This window comes from Phoenix dactylifera, chromosome 4 (assembly GCF_009389715.1).
Source record: "Phoenix dactylifera cultivar Barhee BC4 chromosome 4, palm_55x_up_171113_PBpolish2nd_filt_p, whole genome shotgun sequence".
In the NCBI taxonomy this organism is placed as follows: domain Eukaryota; kingdom Viridiplantae; phylum Streptophyta; class Magnoliopsida; order Arecales; family Arecaceae; genus Phoenix; species Phoenix dactylifera.
In genome coordinates this window covers 26,770,328-26,786,860 of record NC_052395.1, presented here as the reverse complement: position 1 = coordinate 26,786,860, position 16,533 = coordinate 26,770,328, and the positions used below count along the sequence as shown (strand labels likewise).

At 40.3% G+C, this 16,533-nt stretch overlaps 1 protein-coding gene across 2 annotated transcripts; it reads left to right on the top strand.

Moving 5' to 3' along the window:
* Positions 1 to 1,853: 1,853 nt before the first annotated feature.
* Positions 1,854 to 16,305, top strand: LOC103697509 (pentatricopeptide repeat-containing protein At2g41080). Of its 2 annotated transcripts, XR_005511749.1 has the most exons (3): positions 1,854 to 4,044; positions 12,477 to 12,560; positions 15,687 to 16,305. XR_005511749.1 is itself a non-coding variant. In XM_039126033.1 (1 exon), exon 1 carries the CDS (start codon positions 1,933 to 1,935, stop codon positions 3,946 to 3,948), a length of 2,016 nt encoding a protein of 671 aa, XP_038981961.1. In that variant the 5' UTR covers positions 1,854 to 1,932; the 3' UTR covers positions 3,949 to 4,325. The 2 variants fall into 2 exon arrangements, 1 of the variants encoding a protein (XP_038981961.1); XM_039126033.1 differs by lacking the exons at positions 12,477 to 12,560; positions 15,687 to 16,305 and having other exon boundaries at positions 1,854 to 4,325.
* The last annotated feature ends 228 nt before the right edge of the window (positions 16,306 to 16,533 follow it).

The following is a 16,533-nucleotide window of genomic DNA, read 5'->3' as shown; positions in this document are numbered from 1 at the left end:
CCTCTTTTTTTTTTTTTTGGTACATCGGCGGTTCACACCTGATGAGTGTGAAGGTGGCCAACAAAATCAGAAAACAAAATGCTGCGCAAAGACATAGTCACAACCCTGTGGTCAATACAGAAAAAGCCTCCCGAGTTATGAGCCGCGAAGGAGGCAACCCAATCTGCAGCACCGTTCGTCTCCCAATATACGTGCGTAGCCTGGTAGGAGACAGCCTCTCCCAAAGCCCTGTGGATATCGTGGAGTAGCGGCCGGTCCTCAACTGAGCACACCTCCTTCTGGATCCACTCGATCACCGTGGTCGGGTCCCCTCGAGAAGGATGCGATCCGCATCTAGTACCCGCCTCGCATAGAAGATACCCTTCCATGCCGTTCTAAGCTCCGCGGTCACTACTGATGAATCAAAAATCCTCCGCCCACCTGCCGCCACGAGTCTGGCGTCATGATCCCTGATAATAAATTCTACTCCTCCGCAGCTCCTATCCGCTGCTATGCTGCTATCGAAGTTCACCTTGAGAAAGCTAGGAGATGGGGGCATCCAGGATATCAATATCGTTCTGGACGCTGCAAGAGCAGAATGGGTGCCCCAGATATCCCTGGCCAACCCAGTAGGTGGAGCCTAACCTTCAAGACCATGGTCCCTTCATGAGTTTGAACTGGGTAATGCACCACACCTAGCTATTTGTCAGCATGCTTGTGGATTGCGCTCCAACAGTTTTGCTTGGTGTGCATTATTAATAGGGCTTTTCAGCTTGAGCCAAACTACATGGTTATATATCACTCCTCTTCTTTGGCGGCATTCTGATTAGTTGTCAAGGTTCCATCTGGTACACCAAAAATCTTATTTCCCTCTCGAGATGAGATGGGTAGAAGAATAGGTCAATGGTCGGGTTAGATAACAGCAAGAGTACGCCACAAATCATCTACAGAATAATAGAGAGGAGCAGATGGGTCCAATTGCCTTGAACTTTAAGGGTTAAAGTTCAACTATTAGAATGTTGCCCATTTGGTCCGAGAACTAAAGATAGAAAAGAAAATTGATTAAAAAATAATAAGATAGAAGGGAACATAAAATTGGTTAATGATTAGGTTGATGGATCTTGTTTTTCCCTTTTCGATCTCACATTTATATGCCCCTGATCACCACGTTCTATATACCAGTCGCTTAGATAAGTGTAATCTCTTTCATTTGGACGTATGTCCTGGTTGATTACTGCCACTATTTTCATTTTCTTCTACGTCAATTATCAGATTAGCTTTAAATTTTGAATCTTTCCTTCAGCTTTCACATTATATTATTTGATAACCATTTTTAAACTGACTAGGCCGACATTTTTCATCATCATTGCTTAACACTTAGAGGTCCATACTCAGCCAATAGCGTAATAGCAAGTAAGTTTGCCTAAGTGCGTAGTTGGCCCTTCTAGCGTGCACTTACGGCTTATTTTGTTCAATCGGCTAGCTTTCTATATTTTCGGACTACTCGGCTGGAATTTGTTCATGGTTGATACCCTTCGTTGTCTAAGTCAACCGACCTATCTTTGATAACGCCACATGGCACTTACATAGTTGTTTTGGAATGATCTGCGATGTTGCCATCTGTCATTTTTACAATACATCTTAGAACTCTAAACATCCATCAAGATATGGCGTAAATAGTGATATAGATCACTGTGTTCCACATAAGACCTTAGTTGTATGATTCTATGACAATGATATTTTGTTTCATCAAGATGTATATCGACTTACTGCCAATGTATGTTGAGGGCATGGAAATGGCCTAGGCCTTTCCACACGCACACACAAATATATGTACATATAAAAGGCGGGGTGGGGGGTGACTTTTTTTTCTTCTTTTTTTTGGCAAAAAAGCGGCCTTGGCCATAAAAGAACAACGAAATGAACGAATGAGACGGCCTTGGCCAGGGTCATATGGCCAAGCCTCCACTCAAACACCTTCTCCTGCCCGCTCTAAAGCTCACCAAACTCCTCTCCAAAACTTTCTGCTGCAGCCCATGCCAACCCAGAAGCCAATCTTCCGTTAAATCTAAACAAGCATTCATCCACCTCTGCTCCAAAGGCTCTCTCAGAGAAGCCTTGCAAGGCTTCCTCCCCGAGCTATTTGCGGATCCTAACCTCTTCTCCCACCTCCTCCAAGCCTGCTGCCTCCTCCCTCTCCGCCATGGCCAGCAGATCCACGCCCTCATCATCACCTCCGGCGCCTCCAACGACCGCTTCACTGCCAACCACCTCCTCCACATGTACTCCAAAATCGGCCTGCTCCAGACCGCCCTCTCCCTGTTCGGCGCAATGCCGAGGAGGAACGTCATGTCCTACAATATCCTCCTCGGCGGCCTCCTCCAGAACGGGGACCTCCGGGATGCCCGCGAGTTATTCGACGACATGCCCGAGAGGAACCTCGCCACCTGGAATGCCATGGTAACAGGGCTGACTCACTTCGGGCTCGACGAGCAAGGATTGGAGCTGTTCGCCGAGATGCGGAGGCAGGGGCTGCGACCGGACGAGTTCAGTTTGGGCAGCGTCCTGCGGTGCTGTGCTGGGATAAAAGATGTCAGTTCGGGCCGGCAGATTCATTCCTGTGTGATATACTCTGGTTTCGAATGTGATATGTGCGTCGGCAGCTCGCTGGCTCACATGTACATGAGAAACGGATGCCTTGAGGAGGGCGAGAGGGTGTTAAAAGGATTGCCGGCACTTAACATTGTCTCCTGCAACACCATAATCGCGGGAAGGGTGCAGAATGGAGACCCCGAGGGAGCTCTTGACTATTTTAGTCTGATGAAGGCTGCTGGACTGGCGCCAGATCAGGTCACCTTTGTGAGTGTTATGAGCTCGTGCTCGGATTTGGCGGCTCTTGGGCAGGGCCAGCAGATTCATTCGCAGGCCACTAAAGCCGGAGTTGATCAGGTGGTGGCAGTGAGAAGTTCGCTTGTGAGCATGTATTCAAAATGCGGATGCTTGGATGACTCTGCTAAAGTATTTTCTGAATCAAATGGATCAGATCTTGTTTTGTGGAGCTCGATGATTGCAGCTTATGGGTTCCATGGACATGGGCAGAAGGCAATCAAGCTGTTTGAGGAGATGGTGGAAGAAGGGACTGAACCGAATGAGGTCACGTTCTTGAGCTTGCTATATGCTTGCAGTCACAGTGGTTTGAAGGACAAGGGAATGGAATATTTTGAGCTTATGACACAGAAGTACAGACTAAAGCCTACTTTGAAGCACTATACGTGCATCGTCGATCTGCTTGGGCGCTCGGGATGTCTGGATGAGGCTGAAGCTCTGATCAAATCGATGCCTGTAAGTGCTGATGGAGTCATTTGGAAGACGCTGTTATCTGCCTGTAAGACCCACAGGAATGCGGAGATGGCAGAGCAGGTAGCAGAGCATGTGCTGAGGTTGGAGCCGCAGGATTCTGCTTCTTATGTGTTGCTCTCAAACATTCGGGCTACGTCCAAAAGGTGGGGTGAGGTATCTGAGATTCGAAGAGCTATGAGGGAGAGAAGGGTGAGAAAGGAGCCTGGGATCAGCTGGGTGGAGCTCAGGGGCCAGGTGCACCAGTTCTCCACGGGGGACAGGTTGCATCCTATGCAGGGAGAGATCGAAGTGTGCTTGAACCAGCTGATAGGAAAGATGAGGCAGTATGGGTATGTGCCAGACACCAGCACAGTTCTGCATGACATGGATGATGAAGAGAAAGAGTGCAGTTTGGCTCATCACAGTGAGAAGCTGGCTATTGCATTTGCTATTCTGAGCATGCCTGAAGGAGTTCCAATTCGAGTCATGAAGAACTTACGAGTTTGTGATGATTGCCATGTGGCTATTAAGTTTATATCTAAGATTGTGGACCGGGAGATTATAGTCAGAGATGTTAGCCGTTTTCATCATTTCAGAGATGGGGAATGCTCTTGTGGAGATTACTGGTGATCTTGAGTCAAAGGATTTAGAAGAAGCTTTTACCAGCATGACCCCTTGAAAAGGTTGAATGATAAGAAGATATAGCTCCGAGAGTTGGGAAAAAAGGTCTGACTTTATGTAACAAGTGGAATTTTCTTCTTCAAAATTGATGGCATTCTTAGAAAGGGCAGGTGCCCTCAAAGTATACTTTGAATAGTGATAACAGATTGGACTCCACGGCAAAGGGGATCTGATCAAATGTGCATTCCTTCACGGAATGCCTTGTATCTTGGAATTGTTTGAACCCTCTTGGGCCCATAATTTGTGTTTGTAGCTCTCTCATTCTTTCTAACATTATTTCAACATCTACAAAAGAAAATGTGAAATAAAGCAATTCTTTTATTAAATATACACACTTCATATTTGGCTTTGTGAGATCTAAGCTCCCTCCATCATGCCCACACGTGCACGCACATGCATGCACACACATGCACAAGCGCTTGCACACACACTCACTCAATAGCTATGAGACGTTCTTCCTTCTAGGTCCAATTTCTAGAACAAAAATGCTCTGGTGCATGCACCAAAGAAGTTTGCTTGGAGACCTCTTATTTTTTTTGCCATGTAACTCCTAGCATGGGTCTTGAAGTGACAACTAAAGAGACCAGACGGAAGGGGACTCATACTAACAGGGTCCCTCCTGTCTCCATCATTTCCAATAAATAAATAAATAAACTGTGAGTCCATCCGTCTGTCCCTAGATCCCTCTTCTTTCTCCTCCTTCCAAATCCCTCTCGATCTCTTCCCTTACCCATCCCCAAGTGATCTCTCCCTAGGCAATCTATCCAGGTGTGCATCAACCGGCCATAGAGTGTAAACTAGTGAACACACTGTTCCTAAAATTGTGTATCGTTACCACTGCAGGTGTGTATTGAGTCGTTGGATGATTATTTTTTCAGGTATGTATAGCTCGTCATGTACTGTGTATTAGTAAACACCGTATTCTAGAAACTATTGCTAGGTGTATTAGCTGGCCATAAATTATGTATTGGTGAATACCATATTTTGGGAACCGTATTTCAATTTGCTTAGAGATATGTATTGGATCACCTGGATAGATCATCTAGGAGATCGCCTGGAGATGGGAAAGGAAAGAGACCGAGAGGGATTCGGGAGGAGAAAGAAGAGAGATATGGGAGCTATGAGACGGATGAAGGAACTCATTTTTTTTGGAAATAATGAAGACAGGAGGGACTCTGTTAGTAGAAGTCCCCTTCCATCTTGCCTCTTTAGTTGCCCCTTTAAGATCCATGCTAGGGGTTACAGGGCAAAAATAGAAGAGGTTCCTAGGTGATCTCTTGTGCGTGCACCAGAGAATTTTTATTCGAACTTCTATAAAAGTCTTGACATATTTTTTATTATCTATTGGCTCTCCACTGATGGGGCTAATCAGGCTGAATGGTTTGTCTTTTTCTCATGTACTATCGTGACCATAGGGGGATGCCTAAGGGGTTAATTTTACATAATAGTAAATAAATATGGATGGCAAATGCATCTATTGTGCATGATACCTGGAAATAGCGAAGTATGAGTGCAGCCCTATTTTTCATCTTGGTTGATAGCAGTTTTTTGCAACAATTTTTAGTTGTATGTTTTCTTCCAAGATCTCGAACTTTTCTAATATTGTTAATCCTTGATCTTGGTATAGTTCAAGTTGAATTGGAATCGAAAAAGGAAGAGATGTAAATTCAAAGAGGATTGACCTACTGCATATAGCAACATTTTTGTATTAATGGCTGGTATTTTCACTTGCTTTTAATCTAATTATGCTGGGGAAGTGACGACAGTGGACGGTATGACAATCATCCTTTAGGTCTGTATGCCTAGGATCCCAATGGGTCGGTACGGGGCTCATGGGTTGCTCATGCTTCCCAAACGTCACGCTCACCGGTCGCAGAAACTCTTTTAAGAAAAAGGCTTCCCTAAATTTTCGTGGCATTCGGATCGGGATACCCTGGCACGAAGACCGGCCCCTCTTTTTGGTGATGACTTGCCGCGGGAAAACGGCCCGTATCCCGGCGGGGATGCCGGGATACGGCCCTGCCCTAGCGACCGCGACTGGGTGGCCCCTTTGTTTCGGGGCACCGCCATTGTCACGGAGCATGGGAAGGATGCGCGGCGATCACCCCGAAAACCTTCGTTTGCTTGGAGGCATCTGGAGGCTCACGCAGCACAACCGGCGAGCAGAGCCAACCCCAACCATTACAGTCATGAGACGCGCGGGCGTGACGTCCTGGAAGCGAACGTGTAAAGCATATCGCAGGTACTCTAATCAAGTCGCAAGTTTGAGTAAGGCCAGTTATGGGAAGTCAAAATTAAATTTTCTTATATTAGTTAGTAGGACCTCTAGATCACTGAATTTATGAGGGTTTATACCAGAGTTTATCAGGTTTAAATTTCAGCATGTCATTTATCATAAACAAGTCACCCAATACAACCCAATTAGGTCATATGATGACCGGTTTACCCAGAAACTTATCATAAGATTAGAGCTGATTATATAGGCTATTTTAGCAATTATGGGTTAGATTAGTCTTAGACTAAAAGAAATTAATTTGGATATTTTTCTTTAATTTTATTATAGATCAGATGATTGGATTGATTGAAAATTACAAGACTACCTAGCACGGCTCGCCACACCGGCTTGAACTTAGCATAACGGGGCGTACCGTACCATACTGGTTCGATACCGGTACCCGGTATAGGAGGATACCGAGTGAACTGGTATTCCGTACAGGAGGCGTACTGATACTCGGTATATCGAAAAGACTCTGTACCATACCGTGCCAACAGGGTCCAATACCGAAATGGCGAAAGTTGCTACCCAGACTGGTTCCATGGCATATTTACTTGGTTGGAAAATTAGCTGAGTTTTGCCACTTATGTTCCATGATAGTCTAATTATTTTATATTCGAATTAAAGGGATAAAATTTATTTTAAACCTTAGGTCTTTGTTCAAGTAATTCATGAACTACACAGTTTTAAATTCATGGGATGATGTTGATAACAAAACATATTATGATTAGCATCATGGGATGATGATTTAAATTTTTTTATTGGATTGGTGGGACTAATTTAGGAATAATTGCAATGCAGTATAATTCTGTTCAAGGGGGTCGATCTCATTTCAATTCTCTTTAAAATCCTTGATTTATCAATTTTGACATTAAAGTTGGGCTATGATTGCATGTTATTGTACATGATATACATTAAATTTGTATGTGAATATGGTGATGGAATGTAATGTGAATGTATATAATTTTTTTTATTGTTGATGGTTTGAATTTTCAATTTCTAGATGCTTTATAAGGCCATTGTAAAGGTATTGGCACTTGCTTTTTTACCAATAGGCCATCCTTTTTATGTATAATTGGGATGCGTTAAGGTGGCATAGTGGCATGGATCAACTAATGCATAAATTAGATTTCTATAGTTGAATGATGGTATGCTGTACCGGTCGGTACCGGACGTACCGTATCAGTATCGGTGGGTACCGATACCGGTACATCTGGTGTACCATATACCGTACCGTACCGTCACTCGGTATGCCTATCTATTGCGGCATCGGTACGGGGTCCGGTACCGGTACGGCGAACCTTGAAATTAAATGAATCTATGGCACCGTCGTTGCCATATGTGGATTTGATTTACTACTTTAAAATTGCTTATTGGTCTGATTACCTACGGTTTTGGCCATATAGATGTCATGCATTTCATATACGATATGACGTCTGTTATTTCATGTATGCCATATATATATATATATATATGTGTGTGTGTATCTATATATGTACATATATGAATGTATATATATGTATATCTTTATTGGTGCTATCTTGGTGATTAGATCATTGAAGCTCACTAAATCCCTCAACGGCATTTAATCATAAGCATATATGAGGGTAGGTACATGTATGAGTCACCATGGCTATCCATTGTCCGCTCTATAAGGTGCTAGCATACAGTTGGTAACCGCATGTCCATGCAGAAGCTAACTCGATTTTTGTTAGTAGGCTTGTAGTTGTACGTGAGTTGGGAAGGAGCACATCGAATAAGAGTACATGCCTATGCAAAGCTCACCATTATATTTTGACTCTTGATTGAGATGATGGATCATGCTTAACTGATGGGTACGATAGTGATCCTAAGATATCAGGCGAAGTCGAGAGTCCAAAATCGAGGTCCATCACATCAATGGTGATATCTGGGATGTTGCTGATTACTTAGAATGGGTAGGATAGTTGCTATCCACCTTAAAGTTCATCCCCTTTTGCAATGCATGCATGAGTTTGGGTAACTATGGATTGAGGTTTTTGATAGAAATGAATATGGTTAGTTTTAATTCCTTTGAGGTTCTCGATAGAAATGAGTATGGGCAATTTTAATCCTTTGATGAAAATTTTGAGAGAAGACAAGTTGGTTGGACCTTACTGCATCTTGGAGACATTAGTCGAATTTGATATTATCTACTGATAGCCTCAGCTGGGTGTTGACAGAGGGTAGACTAACATATCATGATGGTGTTGATATTATACATTAGTCGAAGGAAGCATTGGAAAATTAGGACCGCACCCAAGAGCTCAAGTTCCAGTGGGACATCCCATGGGACACCTGGATGGGGTACCATCCTGAGTGTTGGGACAAGACAATCCTGCCATTAATCCAGCATCTCGATTGGCACATTTTGGGATATTTCCTATCCCAAATGTTGGGATGGGTGGGATAATGGCATGCCCTGTTTCATGAAAAAATAAGGACAACCTCATCCCACGAGATTTAAAACCTTGATTACACCAATAAACGAGAAAATGTCATATTCTGGCTAGCATGTTAGATATTCTGTTGTCTTAGAATGAAAAGATACAGGCTACTTCCGATATTATTCACAATGTTCAAGAAATGATTTGTAGATAGCAAAGGCTAGCACGCCTTAAGACTCTTAGGGTGTTGATTAACATGCCAAGCTGCCAAAAGGTGGACCTGATCCTATAGTTGCGTTGATTGGCTACATTCAAGAGTTAGAGCTTTTTGGATCAATGATGGATGTTGACATCCAAATTGACACCATATTGCAAATGGTACTTAAGTTTTACAAAAATTTCACACTTAATTGTACTCTAAATAAGAAGACATTGGCCCTTGCATAGTTGCTGCAATAGCTCCAGAAAGTCAATGAACAAATTAAAGCTCCAAAAATGCAATATGCACAAGCACCCATCTAAGAGAAAATTTAGGTCAAGGGGTGGTAAAAATAAAAGGAGAGCTAATCTAGGGTCTAAATAGCGGTTAAGATCTGCAGTACCGAAACCGGCAGCCATGCTGATAGGCCGATGGTATGGTACGATATGATACCATGCCATGCTGTTCTAGCATGTACTGATGAAGAAAAATCGGAGAGGGAGGGGGAGAGGGAGGAGAGAGAGGACGAGAGAGAGAGAGGGAGGGGGGAGAGAGATGTTGGGAGAGGGAGAGAGAAGGGGTTTAGAAGCCCTCCTTTCCTCCTTTGCTTGGGCCGTTGGGCGGAGCCCTTGTTTCGTTCGAAACGAGGGCTCAGGGTCAAGAAGGAGAGAGAGAGGGAAGGAGGGAGAGGAAGGAAAAGGGAGGGGGAGCATGAGAGATGCCAGGAGAGGGTGAGAGAGGGGTCTCGGAATCCCTCATCTCCTCCTCCACTTGTCTGCAAAGGGCGCGGGGAGGAGCCTTTGTTTCGAACGAAACAAGGGCTCGACCCTGATTTTTACTTTTTTTAATTTTTTAAAGTAAAGTCGGCACAGAGTTTGCCAACTTCACTTAAAGAAATGAAAAAATTTAAGAACCGGGGCAGAAATAGGGGCTCCGCCTAGCGCCCCCTGCGGGTGAGTGGAGGAGGTCTTCCAAGCCCCCTCTGCCTCCCTCCCTCCCCTCTCTCTCTCTCTCTCTCTTTTTCTCTCTTTACTTCTCTCTTTTCCCTTCCCCCGCCGATTTCTCGAACCAAGGGCTGGAACCGCACTGGTCAGCCCTCGGTATAGCTCGGTACTCTCCGAACCGCGTCCTTGGTAGCGGTAGTAGTAGCAAGTGCAGTAGTCACTTGTGCATACTAAAGTTCTAACTCACAATGTTAAGAGAAAAAGAATTCCAGCACACCAAAATTCTATTTGAAGAACTATAATATATAATTATGTTCGAAGACCACTAATAGGGAACTGATACAACACTAGCAGGCTCCTGATCCTTTGGCCAATTTCTCAAATGAATTTCCCAAATCCAATATCATGTCTCTTTTATTTCTTTCTTCAGAGAATAAAAATTCTTCACGCTCGGTCAATTAGAAAGACTGAATGAGCTGAGAACTCGGTGCACAGCAATGATGCTATCTTAGCACCTGATGCCCTGTTCAATTGAAGTTAATGTTATAATACCCGTCTTCCCAGAACCCAGCCTCGTCTTTTCCTTTTGCAGCCTTCATTGCAAAATGTGTTTGAATTCAACACAGCATATTTCCCATGAATTTGGTTCCCTTCTTCCTTGTGTGGATTATGTTGTTTTAAGCTGTTTCACTTGACTGAGTCTAGATATAGCTTTTGAGGCTGATCTTTTTTGCCGTCACCTACCTGTAATTATCTACTTGATTAAATAAATTATCGTTTATCCTCCCCTTCTAGAGAAGAGGTGGGAAAATCTCATTTAGGTAATTTCAAGGTGATATAGTTATCTGGAAGTAGTATTCTGTTTTTGAGTTATAATGTCAACCCATCATATGCTTAGATAGATAGACCTTCAAAACTAGGCATCATAAGTGATTTTTCTTTTTTTGGATGACTTACGAATTCATATCTTTATATATGGGCCATGCTTTGTATTGATTATGCCACATCCACAACAATTAGGCAAGATACATCATCATACTGGTATGAACTGGATGTATAAGAGGATGATCCATCATATATGTTGTATTACCTGACCTAGCCTTCATATGTTTTAAGTGGAACTAATGGTGCATGGGGGTTGATTGTATCCATCAGATGACATGCACTTGATATAAATATTAAGACTATGCTATGCATAGGCCTGAAATGAATGGTGTGCTTGCATTGTATTACATTGGCCTTGGTTAATTATTCCTCTCCTGTTTTGGTTATTAAATGCACATGATTCTTATGCATTCGTTCTTTTAATATGATTGTGTTGCATTAATGGTCTTGGTATATGTCTGTGCTAACTGCTAACAGAAAGTCTGTTAATGTCTCCAAGTGCTAGTGATGCCAATCGTGTGTAAAGCATTGGCCATAAGAACTTGTTACATCATAGTCATGCTTCATACCTAAATTCAGTCTTCATGTATGCTTTAGTAATTGAAGAAAAACATATTACTTTACTATCAAATGACATAAAGTTTGCCATTGTATTCATGTTTACTATCGTAGAAACTAGAATATTTCAACATCTCAAGAATATAGTGGCACTTCAGTAGTTCAGTGTACATCTTTGGGAGAATATGACGTAATTTCAATAGCAAACCCTCTTTATTTTATGAAGCTTATATTGTTTCAAATATCATGCATATCTTTTTCTTGTCCTCCTTTTCTTCTTGATGGAGGTGATTATTATGTTCAGAGTGATATTGATTCAACTACGTTAACTTACAGAATCATACAATTAGCATTAACAAACTGCAGCCTTTAACCTTATCTATGCATATTCGTAGCATTGGCAGAAACCTATTTTGTGAAAGCTTTTCTTTGATATTCTCTCACAAATAACATCAAGGTTTAGATTTTGCAACTTATCTGAATCCTACTCATAAATCCAACCCACTACCTATCAGGTCCTCCTCTTAACTTTGTGGCGCACAGAGGCCAGTATTTCATCACATTATACTCTACTAGTGCAACTCTCAAACTTCTTCCATGTGCCCATGCTACCATCTTTTTGAACTTTATTACCCATTTACTTTATTCGATTGTCTACTCCAAACTCAGCATAGGTGTCTAGAGGCTTTTAATATCCACGCTCTTGGGATTTCTTTCCAATGCTTTTGCCTTCAGGAATGCTTTGATTTTCAATGTTTCTCTAATTGAAACAATGGTTTGATGTTTGGCAAACAAGGATGGGTTGACACCTAGCTTAAATCTTTTAGTATCGTTGGCAGCTCTATTATACACACTCTGAATATGTTACTAAATTTGTTACAGCAAGCTCTGACTTGCATATTTAGTATTTTTGTGACTTAACAAAAATAATGTGACTGGTGACAAGATTATTCTGGAATCCATAACAGGCATTTAGTATATATTGTTTTTGCGTAACTAAACTTATTTCTATGACATGCTATGAGAAATAAAAGTATGACAGTTATGATACAGCCTATATGCTGTAAATGTTTTTTGTCATTCTTATATTGCTTTTCTATAAAACAAGCTCCTTCTTCCAAACTTCATCATGCATGTTTCCACTAGTATGTTTCGTTGTTGTAGCCATTGTTGTAGATGCTATAATTTTGTGAAATTTTTCACCTTTACAGGAATGTTCCTGCTTTCACCAATCTTTTATCCATTTAGAGCACAAACTATTGGAATGGGTAGCTTAGGAAACATCAAGAGGCCAGGTATGTTAATATAGATGTTTTTATTTTTAATATAAATGTCTAAAGTTTTATATCCTACTATTCCCAAATTACTAGTTTGTGTTGGATTGAATGTTTATACAAGTTGAGTAACATCTATGGTTGGACTAAAGCTAGCTTCTAGTCCAAAATTTAGACCTGGATCTTATACAATTTATTTGATGGTTTGGTTGGTTTTGGTCTCAATTTAAGCTCAAGTTTGATTCAATTTGTTTTATGCTTTTAACTTCGGTGTATCAGTATGGTTTAGGGGTACACAAACCCATTGATTTGTGTAGTACCTAACCTACCTCAAAGTAATCCAACTTAAAAACACGACAAGCAAATCCAAACCTGCCCCAACTCCATAATTTCCAACCTAAACATAACTTGTCTTGACTTGGGTTATAACAATTGTTTGATCAAGAAGATTGTTTTCTCTTTTAGTAAGTATCATTCAATTGAAATCCTTTTTCCATATTTTATTGCATGTGATTGGACGATAATAGAGCTTAAATCAAGGATAGGGCTGAAAGTGGGTCGGATTATATTCGACTGTATCCATTTCTATATTCGATTCGGATCAGATTCGGATGTTGATTTTTTGGTCCGAGGATTCAAATATGGATTTGTATAGTCAATTACGGATACAGATATACCTGATTTTTTCAGATTCTAATTCATGTCCGGATATCCATATAACAATGATAAGTGAAAGGAAGAAGTTTAAGTTAAGTTAAATCAGCAAATCAATTAAGTAATTGACCAAACCTAAACTAAAAAGAACCCAGATATCGGATGACCTTCACTTAAGATAGTAACCCAAATATGGAATACCTAATTCGAATAAAATTCTTCGAATCACCTTGCACGCCTGAAAGACTTAAACCTATCGTTCATCTATTTCGTCCGTCTTTTCTCTTCATCGTCTTCAAGCAATTAGAGATTCGAAAGTCCTGTTTATTTTCTAGTTTCCACTTGGTGACAACCGTGAGATGCCTTGTAGGCACCATAGATCCCGTCTACTTTGGTGATGAACAACCTTGAGCGGTATTTTCTTTATGAAATTGTTAGTTTTTATTATTGATAAATATTTTTTAAAATTATTTTTTTAATTGAATCTTTCTTTATGATCATGGTTTTATTGCTAGTTTTCATCATTAAATTTTGCTCAAATTTGATTAATATCTTAAAAAGTATCCGATTTATATCCATATTTAGGTAAGAAAATATGGATATGTTTAATATCCGATCTGTTTATAACAAATATGGATATGTATAATATCTGATTCATATCCATATCTCTTTAAAACAAATATGAATACTAATTTTGATATTCATTTAATATCCGCATCAGTATCCGTATTTATTAAAAAATATGGATATATCAATATCCAATCTGTTTTCAGCCCTAAGCAGGGATCTACATATCATTAGTCATGCTTACATCATGCCCTTGATATATAGAAACTTGCACATACTATGCCACAGTCTAGTTAAAATGTTGGAACTGCAACTTGTATATGAGGTGCCAAACTCTAGTTAGAATGTTGCTTTCTCTCATGCAGATAGTTTTTCCTAATGCTATGAACTATCTTAAATTGATACTTTTTATTGCTGTCACTAGTTATCTAAAATCAATTTAATTCTAATAATTTTCCTAAATCCTATGGCATATTTTTATAAAAATGAAACAATGAGACAGGTATCTTCTATTTCATCAAATGATCATAAGATGCTTTTTACTACCCCAAAGTATCCTCTAGTATGGTATGGGCACATATGAGAAGTATTTTTTAGAGTGGTATGGTACAACGCCAAGTCTGCTGGCAAACACTTAAAAAAGCTCTAAAATTAATTGGCAAGTTTACTCATCATTAATTTGTCAATTTATTAGCCATACTATATCTATGTATGTATATGTTATATATATATATATCCTAACCAATATATCCAAAAGAAGCCTGCCTTCAGAGATGTGTCAGGCATAGGACTTGGTACCTAAGAAATTACATACTCCACAGCTGACATTCTCGGTCGCCCACTCTTTGATGGCTCTCACTCGCTAGTCTAAATAGCCTTTTATGTATGGCAGTCGCACTTTCATTACTAAGTAGCCTTTTCGCCCACCCCAACCCCTTCCCCAATCTTTTCAGGTAGCGTTCATATGTCTGGACCTCCCAACTTGTGGCTGGCTCTACTACCAAATATTATGATCTTTATCAATGCACCAAAAATGCATTAGCATTAGATTTGCATTTTCCTTCTTTTGCAGCCTCATCCATGAGGAATGAACTCTTAGGCTTTCATATGTGGAATTTTCTATACCGGTTATTCAGTTTTCAAATCCACAAAATTGCTCATTCCTTCACTTGTTTGATTTCTTTTATCCTTTCTGGCTGACATCTTTTTTGATTTGGTTGACCTGCTCATCTAGAGAGGGAATGAATGAATATTACTTGGTCCTTTCTGTATAATGTTTATGTTTTAGTCGATATTGGTGACTCTACTTGTAAAAGAAAGAAAGGCAAGATAGTGTTGTGCATTACTGTTGAACACTCTGGAAGCAATGGTTCAAACTCTTTAAAACTGTGTAAGATTTTGATTGATTGGCAATACCTTATAAGGATGAACAAGGTGTGCAAGAGACATGCAATTTGAAATTATTATGCAATATTAAGAGCTGTAAGGTTGTTTAAAAAGAGGTTAAGGCTCAACTCCTGCTTGATAGATGAATAATCTGAGTCTATTTTGGCTGTTTACTTTTTTTTCACTATTCTGACAACCGATAATCAATTTGACTTCTTGAACTTTGCCAAATGTGGGCTTAAAATTACACTTTCATCACATAGTCCGATGTCTCCTTTGTTTTGTTCATTAGTAAACGCTGTCTAAGCTATACAATAATTCCAGTTTGTTATATAACCTTCTTATGAAATTCTTTTCGTTGAACTATATGAATTAGCTAGGCCATTATGTATATCTTCTCATTCTAAAGATGCTGCATATGAAATGCTTTGCGAACAATTATTATATCCGTAATTTTCTAAATCTGTAGAAATTTATTTGATCATTTTTCTTCCCTTTTGCTGATGGTGAATGACTGATCACTGGGTGCTCTTCGAACAGCCACTCTGCCTTCTTCAAATTGGGTGATGTTTCCTGGACTGGACTTTGCATGGGACATCAATGTATCTGTTCATGTGTTGGCTATCCTCTTCGGTTGGCAAGGGGAGATTCAAAAAAGGTCATTTCACTATTCAATTTGGAACTGAATGATCTTCAGTTAGTCCAAGGTTGAAGGCCTTGGCAAATGGTGCGCTGATCAGATCTGAGGATCCAAAACCAGAACTCAATTGTTCTTCTAGGAACTTTCCTGCATGCACAGAAAGATTGCATTTAATTTTTTCCTCCTTTCTATTATCCACAAGAACTAGCAGACGACAATGTACATCAAATAGATTGCCCGACCTAATGGAAATTATGAACATTTATTTTGCTAGTGGAAGAAATCATCCTCAGAAACATCGGTGCATTCCAATTTGTGTTGAGGTCAGCCTCGGCTAAATGTTGGAAACAAGTTTATGGTAATGCTTGAAAATGCTTTGACACCCAAATGTTCTTCACAGGCTTAGATGATGTTTGATTAAATGTACAGTGATCGCACATAAGTGATTTCCCAAAGGGATATTTTTTAAATCTCAAAACTAAGTCTGTGGATGCACAGAAGCCTGTCTTGGTACATGATAGGGATTGGATGCGTCAGAAATGCACAGTTTTTCCTTATTTGGAAATGCTTTCATGCCATTCAAATGTTGCTTTTTGTTTCTGTTTATGCCGGCTCTGCTTTGTTGCTCCTGTTGTTGGAAACATGCCCTCAGAAACTAATTTTGAATTTATTATTATTGCTGCTTTTATGTCACATACAATATTATTAACAAGTTTTTTATTTTATATGTGTGATCATAAGGTTCCT

Coding starts and splice junctions, on each gene's coding strand:
- LOC103697509 (XM_039126033.1), top strand. CDS start 1,933: ATGGCCAAGCCTCCACTCAAACACCTTCTCCTGCCCGCTCTAAAGCTC.